The sequence below is a fragment of the Ricinus communis genome, chromosome 1 (assembly GCF_019578655.1).
Source record: "Ricinus communis isolate WT05 ecotype wild-type chromosome 1, ASM1957865v1, whole genome shotgun sequence".
Classification (NCBI taxonomy): domain Eukaryota; kingdom Viridiplantae; phylum Streptophyta; class Magnoliopsida; order Malpighiales; family Euphorbiaceae; genus Ricinus; species Ricinus communis.
The window spans coordinates 7694146-7710826 of NC_063256.1; the positions used below are offsets into that span (position 1 = coordinate 7694146).

The window sequence follows — 16681 nt, forward strand, 5'->3', positions numbered from 1 at the left end:
ATTTCAATTTTTTCAAAGGAGAAATGAAACTAGACCAGTTCCAAACTAGACCAGCCGTAACTCCATTTCCATTTCTAGTTGAGTTTAAGGCGATGCTGGACCAGTTCAAGCCTGAATCCAGACTTGTCTGCAGTCCTGTCTACTTACTTCCACGCTGGAGATCGTCATGAAACGTAAACGAGGCTAAATAAGTAAATTAAATGGGCAACTCATCCATAATGGGCTAGCAGGTGGTTAAAGAGGTAAAATTTTCAACTTTGATTTCATTAACCAGTGACAATTTACATCTTGAACTAAACGGGGAGTAAAACAAGCTAATATCATAATTAGAAAGCAATTCTGAAAAAAAGAAAAACAAGATATATTGCAAAAACTATAATGAGGCAAGGTTTTACTAGTATGGATGATGCCTATTTTTCTTGCGAGATGTTGAGGATCTCATAGCCAGTGCGCTCGACATCCAAGAGCGATCTATCCTTGCAGAATTATCAGATAACCAACAGCACAAGCGACCATCTTCACCACCTGTCCATCCAAAAATTCCTTGGCTCTGAGCAGGTCCACCCTTCAAGCTTGACAGGGGCAATATACTCCTCACAACGCCTGAATGGCCACCCTCAAGGATTGCTTCTGGAGATCCAATTGCTGCGGCCCCTCCTCTATAATTTACAGGGAAGTAACCTAGAGCACCAGCATTAGTCCCACCAATCACCCATAAACTTTCACCTTCTCCAGGGTAATGGCAATCGACAAAATAATCAATCTGCCAAGAACTGAGAATTGTTAAGTTGTAGGAAATAGTCATTGATCTTTTGTATTCAAAAGGTTACACATCTAAAAATTCGAGACAAAAATTACTCGTATACAGAACATGGAAACCCCTTAAGTCTTCAAATAGCAGCACTTCTTTTCTTAAAGAAGCAAATACCATGCAACTGAAACATACTTGTGGAAGAACCGAGTTCGCAACTCTTTCTTCTCTTGGAAATTAACAGGTAGTCAGTTGTTAAGCATCTATAATTTTGAAGGGCTTCATTCTATTGCAACCATATAAATATTATTATGATGCAGGTCACATATAACAAAGCAAAAATTGCATTTGTATGAAGAAAAGAGATTTACTTATTTACAAAAAGAACATGACGAAAAAAAAAAAATTCAATGGAAGAGAAAAACGCACATGATCTAATGCCCAATTTTTAGACGCCATTGAGCGAGCTTCCTGCAAGTTTGCTTCATTTCTTGCATCCTCCCAGTCCCAAATGCTGAAAATTGTTTGTCAATGAGTTAAAAAGAATAAAAATAAAAATAAAATAAGATGATCCATGTTACAGGTGGGACTAGTACAAGTGCTGGATTTTGTATAGAAATGTCGAGAGCATGTCTTGATTGTAGTATGCGTCACCATTTATACTGTTTAACAGAATAAACTCATCTTGCAATTCTCACAAAAACCAGATACCTTAAACTTTCGATATGTGTCAAACACCATAGCTTTTGATAGTTCTCTCCAAAAAATCCCACCTTACCAACTGAAGTTCCTACATTAATTACCTACAAGAATTTAACAATTCACTTTATCAAATATCTCCGGGACAAGAAAGATGGCAGTTTCATGAGACTAACTGAACTCGTTAAATTAAGGCATTGCAGTCTTTAAATAGTAAGGGAAACTGCACAGATCGATGAAAAGAAGCAGTTTATACAATTATCTCTCAATAGTTCAACAGAAATGTTCAGCGGCAAGCAAGATTAATTTCAAGGACATGCTATATGATAACAGGTACTTAATTGGTTAATCAATTACTTATATAAGCCTGCTCATTCCGTAATTTTGAGGGCATGCAATTTGTTTTCTCCAGAAACTAATAAAAATAATAGAAGTAGGAATAAGGTAAAGAATACTGATAATAATGCTCTAGAACTTACTGATTCCAGATGATCATCATCGTTGATATCCCCATTAGTATCAAATATACACATCAGCCCATCTACAGAGGCAGAAAGAAGCTTGTTTCCGTGCCCAGGTACAAAATGCACCTAAAATAGATGGAGTAATACAGGAAACACATTAAGCCCATCTTTCATTGATGACTTCACATACAGCCATAAAATTTCACCGCATAAACACTACGAGGCATCTCAAAATACATCAGAATTGACAAATCTGTACGGGAAGTCACTGACAACTCAAGTGAGCAATCGGTGTCGGATCGACTAATAGTTCTGGAACATTCCATCACGAAGTTCTTGCATTATCAAACTAATGAAGATTTGCAATGAAAAGGAGAAATTAAAAAACTAATAATAACAAAACCTGAGTAACATCATCGGTGTGTGATTCTTCCAGACATGCGACCTGTTTCTTATTCCTCCAATCCCAGAAGAGTATCTTATTTAAAATTAAAAAAAAAAATTAAAGAAAAGAAAATAAAGAAGAAAGGAACAAGCAACAACATAAACTAAAGTAGTAGATATAAGGTAACCGAAGAACGTAATGCTCTTAAGTTACTTTCCTCAACTAAGATACTAACTGAAGCTAATGACAAGAAAAGAAAACAGACACATATAAACCTGAGATTTAGAACCAGCAGCAAGAAGATTATCAGTAGAGCCTCCAAACGAGAAGCTGAATATCTCTTGAGAAGCAGCAGCAGTAATGCAGGAAACCTAGAAAAAGTGATAATCAAACAAAACTGAACTAAATACACGCATTAAATGAGATTCCTATTTTTGATGTAATTAAGAGAGAGAGAGAGAGGAAGGTGCCTGACGGAAGGTTCTAGTGTCCCAAGCTCTCATGGTACCATCAGAAGAGCAGGAATGCAACACGTGCGGGGAGGATGAAGCAGAGAAAGCAATTTGATTTATAGTGTCGTAGTGACCTTTACATTCTCCTTGGTATTGACCGGTCAGCGGAGAGTAGAGCTTGACGGCGTAGGTGGATAACGAAACCGCCATTGTAGAGCAGTCAGCCCTTCCATTTTATCAAGAAATGCGCAAGAAATTATGCACTGAATACTAGAAATTGATTAGTACAAGACAAGAGAGGTAAACAGCTACATACTTTGGGACGATTTGGAAAACGTAGTCGTCGCCGAAGTTTGTTTGGAAGCAGCTCTTGAGTCCAAATCGCTTTGCGCAATTTGGATTTGGATTTGGATTTGGATTTGGATGCTCCACTTCTACCTCCATCGCCTCCTCCATTTCTGCTGCTCCAAAGCAGAGGAATGTCTTACCGACTGCTGGATGGAAAGATACGTTGAGGGTTTTAGGTTTTTATGCTCTGTGGTTAACCTCACCATACTATTATAGTATTATTATCTGTTTCCCTCCGCCAAATCGACTCCCGCTGAGTCATCATAGATAGTGTATCAATACGAATTTGACATTTCAGGTTGGATTTGTTTCTCTAAATCATTTATTTTTTTATTCCTTTATTTTAAAATTCTAAGGGTATCATTTTACAATTGTAAGTCAAAATATAAATCTTAGATTTTTTATTATTTCAGAATATAAATATGAGTTAAAAATGCTGAGAAGAAAGTTGAATTTCTATTTAAAAGCTAGTTCTAGACGTATAAAAAATATGATAAAATTTAAAAAATAATTATGCGGTTTAACACTTTTATATTTAAAGGATAGAGATATTTTTCAGATTAAAGGAATAATATGTGTTTTATTTTTTTTAATTGCGTTTATTTTTTTTATTTTTTGAATTATAAATATTAATAAAAATTTAAATATTTGATGTAATAATTAATTTAGCGTTCAATTAAATATCTATAATTATAAAAATTATTAAACATATAATTTTTTAATTTTAATTAAATTTAAGAAATGATTTTTTAAATAAAATTTTACCATATTTATAAATTCTTTGATACTTTGTTAGATGTTGTTTAGAAAATCATAATTTAATAATAGCTTATATTAGATATCACATTGTTTATAAAATTATAATTTAATAATAGCTCATATTAAATACATGCATAAATATTTTAAATAATAAAAATATAAATACATACTTAAAACATGTTAAGAAAATAAAACACATGGTACTCATTTGGTACAAAAAATATTTCCATCTCTCAAGTGAAAAAATCAAACCATATGATAATATTTTTAATTTTATCTTAAAAAAATAATCTCCCAAATACCGAAATACAAAGCGTTGACTATAAATAAAGTCTATAATTTTAATATATTTTAGAAATTTAATAAAATTTTGACAATGTTAATCATAAATATTTGAATTCTTACAATTTAATATAATAATTTTAAATTTGGCCAGACAGTATTGATATGACACAGAACAATAAATTACTCTGAAAACTCGTAAACTACTGCCCAAAAATTAAAACTCATAAACCTTGAATTAACGCCAAGATGTTAAACACACTATTTAGTCCTTAAAACATAAATAAATAAAACATCTCCGAAAAAATAAATTAAATTTTTAAGATCAGGGTTAAATTTTAGCAAATGACGTTACCATTGTAGCTCCAAAGTGGCAATTTATTTTCACACATACTAGAGCAATTTGTGTTCGAGTTGCCATATTAATATAAAACTAATTGCTCATCCGTGCATTGTACAACCGCTATTATTACTTTGATTATAAAATTAAGTTGATAGATACAATTTAATCAATTTTTTAATATTTAATATTAATTTATAATATTTAAAAAAATAATAGCAAACTAATTATTTTTAGATATTTTTTATTTTTAAAATTTTAAAATTTTATTGGTACAATAATATAAAAATTATTTTAGGAATATTTATCAATTAATTTCAATATTATATAATTTAATATTATAATTAACATTACTAATCTTTAGGATTAAAATTTTATTGTATAATTAAAAAATTAATCTATTGTTGAATATAATATTAAAAATATAATTTAAGATGCTATTTTTAGAATTAGAATTATTATCTAATTAAAAACTAATTTATTAGTTAATATAATATTAAAATATAATTAATATATTATTTCCTAGAATAAAATTAGTATTATTATCTGATTAAGAAACTATTTATTAGTTAATATAATATTAAAATATAATTAACACGTTATTTTTAGAATAAAATTAGTATTATTATCTCATTATAAAACTATGTATTAATTAATATAATATTAAAATATAATTAATATATTATTTCCTAGAATAAAATTAGTATTATTATCTGATTAAGAAACTATTTATTAGTTAATATAATATTAAAATATAATTAACACGTTATTTTTAGAATAAAATTAGTATTATTATCTCATTATAAAACTATGTATTAATTAATATAATATTAAAATATAATAAATATACTATTTTTTAAAATTAGAGTCAATATTTAATTAGAAATATAATTTATTAATTCATAAGCTTGAATCCTATATGTCAAAAATAGTACACATGCCAAAATAAAAATTCTACGTGTCAAAAAGTTTTAGGTCTCAAAATTTATATATATATATATATATATATATATATATATATTTCAGTTGGCGTATTAAATTGTAGAATTTTTAAAAAAATCGTAATTGATATTTTGAGAATCATAAAATCATTTAGGGGTTGTTTGTTATTATTTTTTATTTTTTATTTTTTAAAAACTATAAATTGTTTTTTAATTTTTGTTATTTGTTTTTTAGAAACTGTTTAAATTTTTATCACTATGACAAGTACTTAAAGATATAATAACAATAAAGTTATTAACAATAATATCAAAATATTAAATTTTTATTATATAAATAAATATATTTATTTATAAATTAAGAGAAATCCACACTTAAAAGAAATTAAAAAATAAACAAAAATATTTTCAACAAACTAAATAGAAAAAATATAATTTTCATTTAAGAAGTGTATTAAATCATTGATTAATATAATCTTCCTATAAATTTTCTATTATTCGATCACGAGCAATATTCATCCGACGAGGTTGACTTGAACCAATATTAATGTTTTCATATGCTTCATTTCTCTGATTGTCCTCAAGATCGATATTATGATTTGCATATTCCATAAACAAAGCATCTATATGTCCTTGCATTCTAATAAAATTATGGACCACAAAACAAATAAGAGCGATATATTTTTAATGCTTGAATTTATATAAAAGCATGTCTCTAAGAATAGGAAATCGTGCTTTCAGCACTCTAAAATATCATTTAATGATATTTCTTAATGAAGAATGCTTATAGTTAAATAATTCTTCAGGACCTTGTGGATGTTGCCCCTATCTATAGTCACATAAATGATAACGTTCTCCTCGATATTGTGAAAAAAATCTAGGCATGTTAGTATATCCAAAATCAATTAAATAATTTTTACTTCGTGGTGGCATTGATAATTTATTTCTAGCTGACTACTTTCTCGCATCATTTATTATTCCTTGCCATCCAATCAATAACAAAAGTAAATCGCATGTCACATTGAACAAGCACATATAATATTTTGAGTTGGTTCATTTTGTTCCACAATATGGAATTTGTTGATTCATTGGAACACGTGCACAAATGTGGGTATCATCAATAACTCCTGCACAACTCTAATATTCATAATATAAATTAGAAATTATTATATTAATCTAAAATTATTCGATAATACTAGCAATTAATGAAAGAATAGATAAAAGGTTTTATCTTAAAAATTGAATAATATCTTCGATCATACTCTATTTTTGGAGGTGTATCATCAAACGAGGGAGAAACAATTATGTACTTTGCAAGTGAACAAATAGTATATAATACTTTATTGAAATGCTTAGAAATTGTTTGTATTGAGGGTTGAAATATGTCTCCAACAAATCGATGTCGTTCATTTGACCTATTATTATGAGAAAGATAACCACTTGCTTTTGAACTGAAATAAACTTTGAATCCTTTAAATTGTTTTTTTTTTTTTTCAATTCTTTGCATAAATTAATAAATATATGCTTTTCCATTCGAAACAATTCATAACATGTTTTTGGATGACCATTTAATACTTCAGCAATCCATTCATGACTAGTCAGTTTTGATATCTTTTGTAGTTGATGTTTTTCTTGATACGTTGGACTACATTCTGCATTTAAGTAAATAGTTACCACTTACTCAATCTCCTCGTCTGAATCCGAAAGAAATTCTCCTAAATCCATACCTTAATCTCTTGAAAAGCAAAACCTAACATCATGAAAAAATATGGTTGATGTTATATGTATATAATGCATATACAAAATTATCACATTTAGTAATTTTATAAAATAAAATAATAATTATAAACCAAAAAAAATAAAAAAGTCCATAATTTTATTATAACTTTATACATGATCAAATATTAAAATAACATTCATAAATAATTAATAACTAAAGTGAATAAAGTTAAAAACAAAACAATTTGAAATTCTAACGCTAGCTAAAAATTGGCTCAAATATTCTCCACATTAAATCATCATAAGAATTCCCATTAATTCCTTCAAGTTCATTAAGTACATTTAAGCACTTGACTTTGATCGCTAACCCTATTTGAGGATATTTCTGAGTTTATTTTCATTTCAATTAATTCTAATTTTTTCCTATCATAGTGAAGGCTTTGCTCTCTTGATTTATGATTATTATTTCCTGAAGCATTAAGTTCTTAGTTTTTCTGCTTCTAAAAAATTACTATCACCTTCTTCATTTGAATCGTCACACTAATAGAGGGACTGCTTATTGAAGCATGAGCATGAGCTCCAGTGGCAGTTGTATCCCTATAAATCAAGCATAACTTGTTATATTCTTTACATAGTTTCTTTTTAAAATCTCCTAGCATGATTCTTCGCCTAATTTAATTATAATTATAAAAAGAAGAAGGAGTTAATATGTAACTTATCTATATGCAATACTATAAGAACCTTAAATTGATTTTGTCAAATATCATCAATTGTAGTAATTTATCATGTTATGGAGTTGTATCTCTTTAATAAGTTTATTAAAATTCTTTTATCTACTTTGAATATAACTCTTTCCAGTTTTTTTTCATCTTTTCCTAGTGAACGTAATAGTTTTTCTTGTATATTAATGATATAAAATGATCTTCAGCTTTCTGAAACCCTTGACTAATCTCAACTTAACATTATCATCACATAAGCTTGTTATCTACAAAAATCAAATTAACTCACAGGAGCCAAATATATCTGCAATATTAAGTGTTGATACAAATTTATTTAAAAGTACAAAAATAAATAAGACAAACCACATTTACACATAATACTTGAAAAGAAATACAAACATAGAAAATAAAACCTGTATTATTTTACTCTTTTTAAGAAAATCCAGATGCAAAAGAAAAAAGAAAGAACTGTCCAGCATATACATAATAATAACTAATTACCACTAGATAAGAAAGAAGACAAGAAAACTAAAAAATAAAGCAAAGAGGGAATTATTTCTTTTCAAAACAGCAGCACAGTCTCTCTTCTTCTCTCTCCATTCGTCTTTACCCATTCATTCTTTTCTTTTATTCTTCACATAACACTTCTTTTGGCTTTCTTTTCTCATTTTCTTTATTATTTAATTGAATATAAATTAAAACTTAATTAATTAACGGAATAAAAAAGAAAACAACAGAGCATATCAAGAGTGTTAATAAAAATGGAAAATAAAAAATAATAATAATAATCTAGAAAATTTATCTTAGCAATGGCTTAAATAAAAGAGATTTTTATAGACACATCCAAATTCTTCTTCTTCTTAGAAAGACTCTTGCTTTAAATTCTTTTATTATAACTGCAATATTCATACCACTTAGTAATTTTCTTGAGATGCGATTTTTCTTTTAAGATGATATAAATGACTTTTTATATTCGGTAAAAATGAAAAAATTTATAACATTAAATTTCTAAGAAGTCAAATAAACTTATTAGTATGATTTCAAATATCATAAACCATTTATGGTTTCTTAAAATATGTTTTTTGTTTTAAGTGACGGTTTTAAAAAAAAAAAATTAAAATAGAAATTTAATCAGTTTTAAACAAATAAATTCCATTTATTTATTTTTTTTTTTTTTAAAAAAAACAGAAAACTTAAACAAAAACAAACGCCCCCTTAATTTTGTGAATGAATCAGAAGTTGGATCCGATTCTAAGTTTCTCACGGTTTGACTTGCTGACTCGTGCGGGAACAATTTCCTAGAAGTCAATTGAACCTTCGACCACAACCAAAACTTTGTCGGAATTTGGGCCAATATCTACTAGACATCTTTCAAGTTCTCTGCTTAAGTTACCATATAGACGGACGAAATTCAGAAGCAATTTGACAGTTTAAATTATGTGTTTGGATTGCCGTCAATAATCTACGCATCCGACATCATATGAAAAGTATTACCCCAAGAGAAGAGAAGAGAATTTGAACGAGGCATATGCGTTTTCACATGCTCGACCGAGTCTGGAGACTATGGCTTCAAAGGGTTTCAGAAACAAACAACAAACCACACTCGCCCAATCTACTCCACCAGATGATAGGAAGATAAAAAGCAGTGGTGATGGCAAAGTCAACTAAGCAAATAAGTAAAAGACTTGCTCATAACATATAGCTGGCAGAAAAACAATGAACAATAACAGTATCTAGTTCAAATAATCATCCATGGAGCATAGCTAGCTAAAAGTACAACATTCTAACCCAAGTTAAAGATGATTTTCAGCTATCCATAAGACAGAAACTAAGGTTTTGCCATCCCGAAAGATTTAGGCGCTCAGCTAAGCCAAAAGGATACTCATTATATTGTCATCAATACCGAAAATTTTAAGCACAACTATCATTCAGTAAAATAACAACTTCAGCTAACACAATCATGTGCTTGGTGCAGCTTCTTTTTTCTCTTCTAGATCACTGCCATGTTCACCTGCCTTCGCAGGTGCTCCTTCTGCACTGTCAGGCTTTGACACTTCTTGATCTACAGTTAGAATGCAAATGAACAATCATATCAATACAAATGAAATTGAAAATTACATGGAACAGCAAATGACTAGAACTCGCAGGGATTCACTGTAATAAGACATAGCTTGACATATGAATAAGCTGAATGGTATAGTTTGAAATCAGAAGATAACAGTTGTTAGTTTCTTATTAACAAATTCATTAAATAGGCAAGTTATTAAGAATGATGGAAAGAAATACATCCCTAAGAGATATTTACCACTACTACAAGTTCAACAACTCTCCAAATCATAAAATGTTCAACACCAATAATCCATCATTTATAACATCCTGAAAGCAATCTTACCTTCATCATCACTGTCATCAAATTCACCCATGCCTCCCATGTCCATACCTCCCATCCCTCCCATCCCTCCCATGCCTCCCATGCCTCCCATGTCCATACCTCCCATCCCTCCCATGCCTCCCATTCCTCCCATGTCTCCCATATTAAAGTTCTGCACAAAACATCTAGGAATTAGAACAATGATCACATATGCCAAAGCAAACATTCAGAAAAGTGAGCTAATACTTACTGAAAAATCCATCCCTCCCAAGTCCAAGCCAGCGCCAGGACCTAACCAACCCAGATGCCATCACCAAAATAGAACCATATTAGCATTCATCAAGTTTGACGCAAACTCTTCGGAATTAAAAGACATTGTCTAGACTTACCTTCATCTTCATCTTCGTCTACCCATTTATCCCAATCTACTTTGACATAGTGTGGTGGCTTGCCATCTCCACGCAACAGTTTCTTCCACCATCCTTTCTCTGCCTTCTCCAAGATGCAGAATATGCTCCTGACCCCAATATTAATTTTGCTTTCCTACATAATCACAGAGGGGAAAAAAAGGATAAGCAAAACAGAACAAAATGATCAGACCCGTCTAACTGAAGTACAACCGAACCAACAAAATTTAAGAACACACCGATAACATTACATATACATTCACAGCCATTAAATTCAAGTTATTTTCCGTTGATCATGCCACCCCAGAACAATATTCATTTGCTCTAAAGAAGCATGAGCCCATAATCATGACAACTATAGTAGTGAGTGTTTTAGAGTGTGGAAAGCATTTTACCTCTACATTGACCTTATCATGGAGCTCCAACTTAACTTCATAACTCTTGTTATCTGCTCCAGCACTAGCAGAAAATGTAAAGACGCCCTCTGGCTCAAGATTGACCTTTGCATTTTTGGCATCTGGCAATTGCACTGTAATATAAACTTTGTCCAACCTCTGGGCCCACTTCACTTCAGGATGACGACTTAGAAAAACAAAAGCTTTGTTAAGTCGAAGCAAAATCGGAAAAAAATAATAATAAAAAAGATAATAACCTTCAAAGAGAACTAAACCCTAAAATAAGCGTATGTTTCTTCCCTACTGTTAGGGAAAATCATACTATATGCTTTAATATCAACAATCTAAGCAAGCAACTATTAACATAAAAAAAAAAAAAAATGAGACAGTTCTTGTCTCGTAACCCTAACAAACTAACCAAAATGGTTACAATTATACCCTTAAACCTCGACAAAACCCTCAAAAACAGTTTGAAAAATAATTTCAGTAGCAGAGCCTCGACTGAAACGAAAATCAAAAACAGTCGCAAGCATTGAGTATCAAACACCAGACGCTCAGAGAAACAGATCGAAATCGATAATCAACACATGCCACCTAGAGTAAAGGACCTCCCAAACAAAATCCCCAAAAACATTTAATTGCTTCAAGAGATAATCAGTCATAATAAATGAGTCAACTCTTAAAATGAAAGAAATCAGAGAGAAGAATAGAAGCTTACCTCATTTTTTTTCCCTTTTTCAATTTGCCTTGAAAAGGAAAGTAAAATGTTTAAAACCCTAGAAAGCAGAGGACGCAGAGAGAAGTAAAAGGGCAGTGTTGTATAAGGGGTTTTTATAGGCACAATAAAGAAATAATAAAAGCGTGAGTAGCATCATTTCTTTATTCTATTTCTAGTACTTTCTACTAGATTTTTCCATTCCTTTATTCCGTGTGCGCGCTTAGACCTGTACTGCATGTTTTTAAATCCGGGGTGGCTTGTTATTGGATGATCATTTATTAAAATAAGTGCATTTTAAGTAGTTGATTAAATCGGACGGTTTAAAATGATAAGATGCAGGGAGCTTTGAAGTTGTTATGGATTAAATGGGCTCAGGATCACTTGTGGTTAATTTTAGTGTTTCTTTTTCTTTTCGAGAAATGATTAATTTTAGTTTGATTCACAGTTTCGACTAAATACTTGATTTTGATTTTTTTTTTTCTCATTTAAAATATAAATGTCGTGTTCTCTTTTAAATTAATTATTTGCTTTCTAGTATAATATTATCAATTTTATAAAAAATTAGAACACCATCTTTTGCGATTTTTAGGGCCAAAGCCCAATTAGAAATAGGAAAAACAATTGCATTTCTAGGGCCAAAGTCCAATTAGAAATAGAAAAAAAAAAGATAATAAAATAATAAATCCATTAAAAAAAAAAGTAAAATTAAACATGGGTCTAATATCCGAAAAATTCATTTTCATTTACCCCTGAGATCTCTGACTCTACTATCATGGAGTTCAATCAAACCGGTAATATAACCAATTCAAAAGATTCAATAAAAATTGAAAAAATATTTAATATAAACTGTTTTGATTTAGAAATAATTTGAAAATATTCAAAACCAATTAAAAATCAGTTAGGTCCAATTTTGGATTTAAAAAATATAGTAAAATCTGATCCAATTCAATGTAAAGTTAAAAAGTTTAAATCCACGTATAAGACATGATTTTTTGTTTATAAAGCTGCTTTTTTTTACTAACTCGTAACTTTTTTCGTTATTTGAATGGTTTAAACATAGTAATTTTAATGATGTATATTTTGCTAAATTTACTAGTGCACATAAAAATAACTATGCTAGTAGCTTATTTACTGAAATAATTACTTTTTATTATCAACTATGGATTAATTGATAAGTTCATATTTTATTATTTTATAATATAGTGCTATTTTTAGTGTTGGTTACTTCTATAATGCTATTAAAACTCATTTTGTTTGACATTTATTAGCTAGTTAAATTTTGTGAATATATTATAATCTTTTCATGTAATTTTTTTTTATCATCTTGGATAGTTTAATTATAAAGAATGTATAAGCACAGTACTAGTCTTTAACTATTTATAATTAATATTGTTTCATATAATACAAAATTTCTAGCTATATTAGTGATTATGTACTATAATTTTGTGTTTACTATTTCACATTGTTGCTAGAATTTAATTTTGGATTTTATTTTTGAAACCAAATCCGATTAAAAAACGATGAAGTCGAACTTTCAATTTCAAATATTAGATTTGGTTTTAGATAAGTACAATTCGACCAAAACAGTTTAGATTGACATATAGCTTCTAAACCGATCAACTCGATCCACGAATACTCTTAGAATCATCAATCTTTCAAAAGCATTGATGAATTAGGTAAATCAAAATTATACTTCAATGATAAGAGAAGATAAATAATTTCGATTCTGCTAATGCCATAAATAGAATTAGAAAGGAATACTTTTTAAATATTGTTCTACCAATAAAGATCATAACCTCTCTCTTATTTGAATCCCTTTTAAACCTTCAACCTGCACTATCCAAAGAGCTCAACAAAAAAGAAATGGAGGCAATTAAACATCATTAAGAAAACCAAAATAATAAAAACCCTAAAGAAAACAAAGCTTAGCTAGAAGCACTTCATTTAAGAAACGACATAATATATAAAGATATATATACCGAAGATCATGATGCTCTGTAGACGGTCCTTTTGCATTTTGGTGGCTAATTTTTAGGTTTATTCAGTTTAGGTGTCCTCTTCATACTCCAACTTCTAATTCCCTGTATTTTATTGTGCTTATTGCCTCCTTTTTCTTCTTTGGTGGCAATAGTTGATAAGGGCCTACTTAGATGGAGATATAAGGAGGGTGTAAAGAAAGGCAAGGTAGGCTTATATCTCTCTTTGGAAAGAAAAATACAAATTAAACGGAAGGGTAAGGAAGGGTATTGAAAACAGTGAACAAAAATATAAGAAGGCTGAATTAATTTTTCTATATTGATGTACAGGTATTTAAAGAGTTTAACTAGGAACAAAAAATGCAGCTAATCTCCCTAATTAAGGAGAAATATATTATTCAATTAACTACCCTAATATAGAAGAAAATAAATATTGATTCCTAAGATTACTAATACAGCTCATAAACCTCTAAATATAGAGTATAGCAAATATGGTACATAATCACAATTATTTACGAGATCTTTCAACAGGTATATTTTGATAAGGTTTAAGAGAATTGAAAGAAGCTTAAGTTTTATTCATGAGTAAGGGACAGTATTTATACATGAGCGGTTATAACAAAAGAGCCTATTCCTAGGGACGGTTATACCATAAGATATTTACACATAAAGTAAAAATATTCTATTTTACAAACAAGTTTGAACGAATTCAGTTTTCTAAAGCTATGGAAGAGAACCCTCTGATATATTTTACCCTTTAGTACAATTCAATTTCTCATTTTTCTTATACCTCAAAATAGAATGCAACGAAGGAAAGAAAGGGATAGTAAATATAGAATTTGAACATTAAAAAGAAACTACAACAACAGAGACAGAGCCAAAGCCAAAAACGTATCTTTCTTCATGCTTGAATATTTTCTATAATTAGAGAACAATTAAAAGAGTAAATAGTGTTGTGATGATAAAATACATATCCAAGTGATGTGCATTGGATTTAACCCTGGAACGAAACATAACTTATGGACTGATGAAGAGGTTAGTGATCCTATCAGCATTATATAGCACAAACATTGAACTGAATTGAACTTTGCTTTAATTGACAATAATAACAAATTATGATTAAGGACTTTCTGGATTTAAAAAAAGGAAGAAGAAAAGCTTGAGCATAATTGATTATGGGAAAAGCAGTGTGATGGTAAAACGAGTTGGACTGCATTAAAGACAGGCCCAAAAGCCAGGCTCCACTTAAGCATTAATTCAGAAATGGGAGTTGCAGTAAACAAAATTGATCAAAAGCCCAATGTCTCCTTAGCTGTGATTGGCAATCAAATTTTGAAAATTTATTTCAAATTTAGTTTAAAATAAACACTTAATCTTTTCTAGGAAAAATATTTAATGTTTTAAAAAAGTAAATGAATAGTAATGAAATAAAAACATTGTGATTATTCATATTAAAAATGAATAGTTAAAACTCGATATTTCCATAGTGCTACAAAACTCGGGTGAATGGCTCAAGTTTGAGCCTTTACTTTCTGTAATAAAAAAAAAATTATAGTCATTGCTATAAATAGTAGAAATTATCATTTATGAATGTAGAATTTAATAATTTTTTATTTAAATATGGTGTATACACTACAATTAATAGAAAAATAATATTAATATATGAGTATTTAACATTTTGAGTTAGATGATTGTCGTATATTTTATAAATTTAAATTAATAAATATATATTAATTATTTATTAATTTAATATATAAATAGTAACATATAACATCTCCGGACAAAAATTTCTTAAAGTTGACTTATGAATGTAACATGTGCTCAGTCTGCCTTGATTCATTGGGGAAAAAAGAAAAAAAAAAAAAAAGGAAAAAGAAAGAAGAGAGAGAGAAAAAAGAAGTCTACAGCAAACGAGAAGGATGGATTGATGAGCATTTATACTAGGCACTTACATTTCCTTTGCTATTCTGAAGCTGGTCAATATGATGGGCTCCATTTCATGAATTTTGTCAGGTGATGATTCAGGCAAATCCTGCCGAGGTATCCTGTGGTATACAAGCAAATCACATTCCTTTTCTTCTAAAAGCTCGTAAACAAATTGACACCTCAGTCATCCTTCATTTGATTGTTAAAAAAAACAAATTTCATTGAGTTTAAGTTTACAATGTAACTCGTAAAATTCTACATTAATGATTGTTATAATTTGAAACCTTTTTGAGCTGAAAAGGTCGAAAGGAATTCATCAACGATTAAGAATGATATTTTACAAAATTAAGTAATTTCTAAACCATTATTGACCTTTGAAGACTAGATCGGTGACTGTAACTAAAATTAGTCATATTAGTTCGACATCCTATTCAAACCCCACTTTGAGTGCACACCAAGAATATCCGTCTATGCAATGTGTTCATGTTTCCTATGTGATTCTGTTGATTTTTGAAGAGCATTGTTGACATAAATTTCTCATTGGAATCAAACAATGAGTATGTCGTCCAATGTTGAATATTTGTTTTCGGAAACTTAAACTTAAGATTATCGAAGGCAAGCTGTTAAAATAGTGCAAGAATTTCCTAATATTTGACCCTTAGGATGCACAAATCGTTTTCTCTTTGCGTTATGATGTTATTGAAAAGAAAAGGCTTGGAAAATTCATAGTACGTGGTAATTAATATTTAGGTGCCACATGCATTAATAGTTATATCATTACATCAAGCAAACGACGGCGAGGAACATGCCACCGGTTCACTGCATTCATTAATTGTTAGACTGAGTCAAGATAATGACACGGACATCCCTTCTGTGGCAATTCATTTGGTGTGATTTGACACCGACATTACAATTATTTGTATCTTTAATACCAGAAAAAATAAATAATAAAAAAAATTATTCTTATATATTAATATTATTTGAAAATTACTATAATTAAAATTAGATCAATTATTCAATCTCTTTTATTCA

General features: G+C 29.4%; 2 protein-coding genes across 2 annotated transcripts; both read right to left on the reverse strand.

The window, feature by feature from the left end:
* Positions 1 to 234: 234 nt before the first annotated feature.
* On the reverse strand, positions 235 to 3269 carry LOC8259847 (WD repeat-containing protein GTS1). The gene is made up of 8 exons (XM_002523016.4): positions 3068 to 3269; positions 2770 to 2977; positions 2575 to 2670; positions 2318 to 2392; positions 1930 to 2040; positions 1463 to 1554; positions 1181 to 1265; positions 235 to 763 (listed from the first exon to the last, which is right to left on the reverse strand). Exons 1-8 carry the CDS (start codon positions 3205 to 3207, stop codon positions 395 to 397), a joined length of 1176 nt encoding a protein of 391 aa, XP_002523062.2. The 5' UTR covers positions 3208 to 3269; the 3' UTR covers positions 235 to 394.
* A 6252-nt stretch (positions 3270 to 9521) lies between these two features.
* Positions 9522 to 11903, reverse strand: LOC107261567 (uncharacterized protein OsI_027940). Its single transcript, XM_015721713.2, has 6 exons — positions 11748 to 11903; positions 11030 to 11216; positions 10617 to 10770; positions 10478 to 10518; positions 10249 to 10399; positions 9522 to 9918 (listed from the first exon to the last, which is right to left on the reverse strand). The coding sequence occupies exons 1-6, from the start codon at positions 11750 to 11752 to the stop codon at positions 9815 to 9817; spliced, it is 642 nt and encodes a 213-aa protein (XP_015577199.2). The 5' UTR covers positions 11753 to 11903; the 3' UTR covers positions 9522 to 9814.
* Between the last annotated feature and the right edge of the window lie 4778 nt (positions 11904 to 16681).

Coding starts and splice junctions, on each gene's coding strand:
- LOC8259847 (XM_002523016.4), bottom strand. CDS start 3,207: ATGGAGGAGGCGATGGAGGTAGAAGTGGAGCATCCAAATCCAAATCCA. Junction 2,978..3,067: donor GTTTTCCAAATCGTCCCAAA/GTATGTAGCTGT, acceptor ATAAAATGGAAG/GGCTGACTGCTCTACAATGG. Junction 2,393..2,574: donor CTGCTGGTTCTAAATCTCAG/GTTTATATGTGT, acceptor ATTTTAAATAAG/ATACTCTTCTGGGATTGGAG.
- LOC107261567 (XM_015721713.2), bottom strand. Junction 10,771..11,029: donor ATGATAAGGTCAATGTAGAG/GTAAAATGCTTT, acceptor GTGATTATGTAG/GAAAGCAAAATTAATATTGG. Junction 9,919..10,248: donor TGATGACAGTGATGATGAAG/GTAAGATTGCTT, acceptor TTCTAACTGTAG/ATCAAGAAGTGTCAAAGCCT.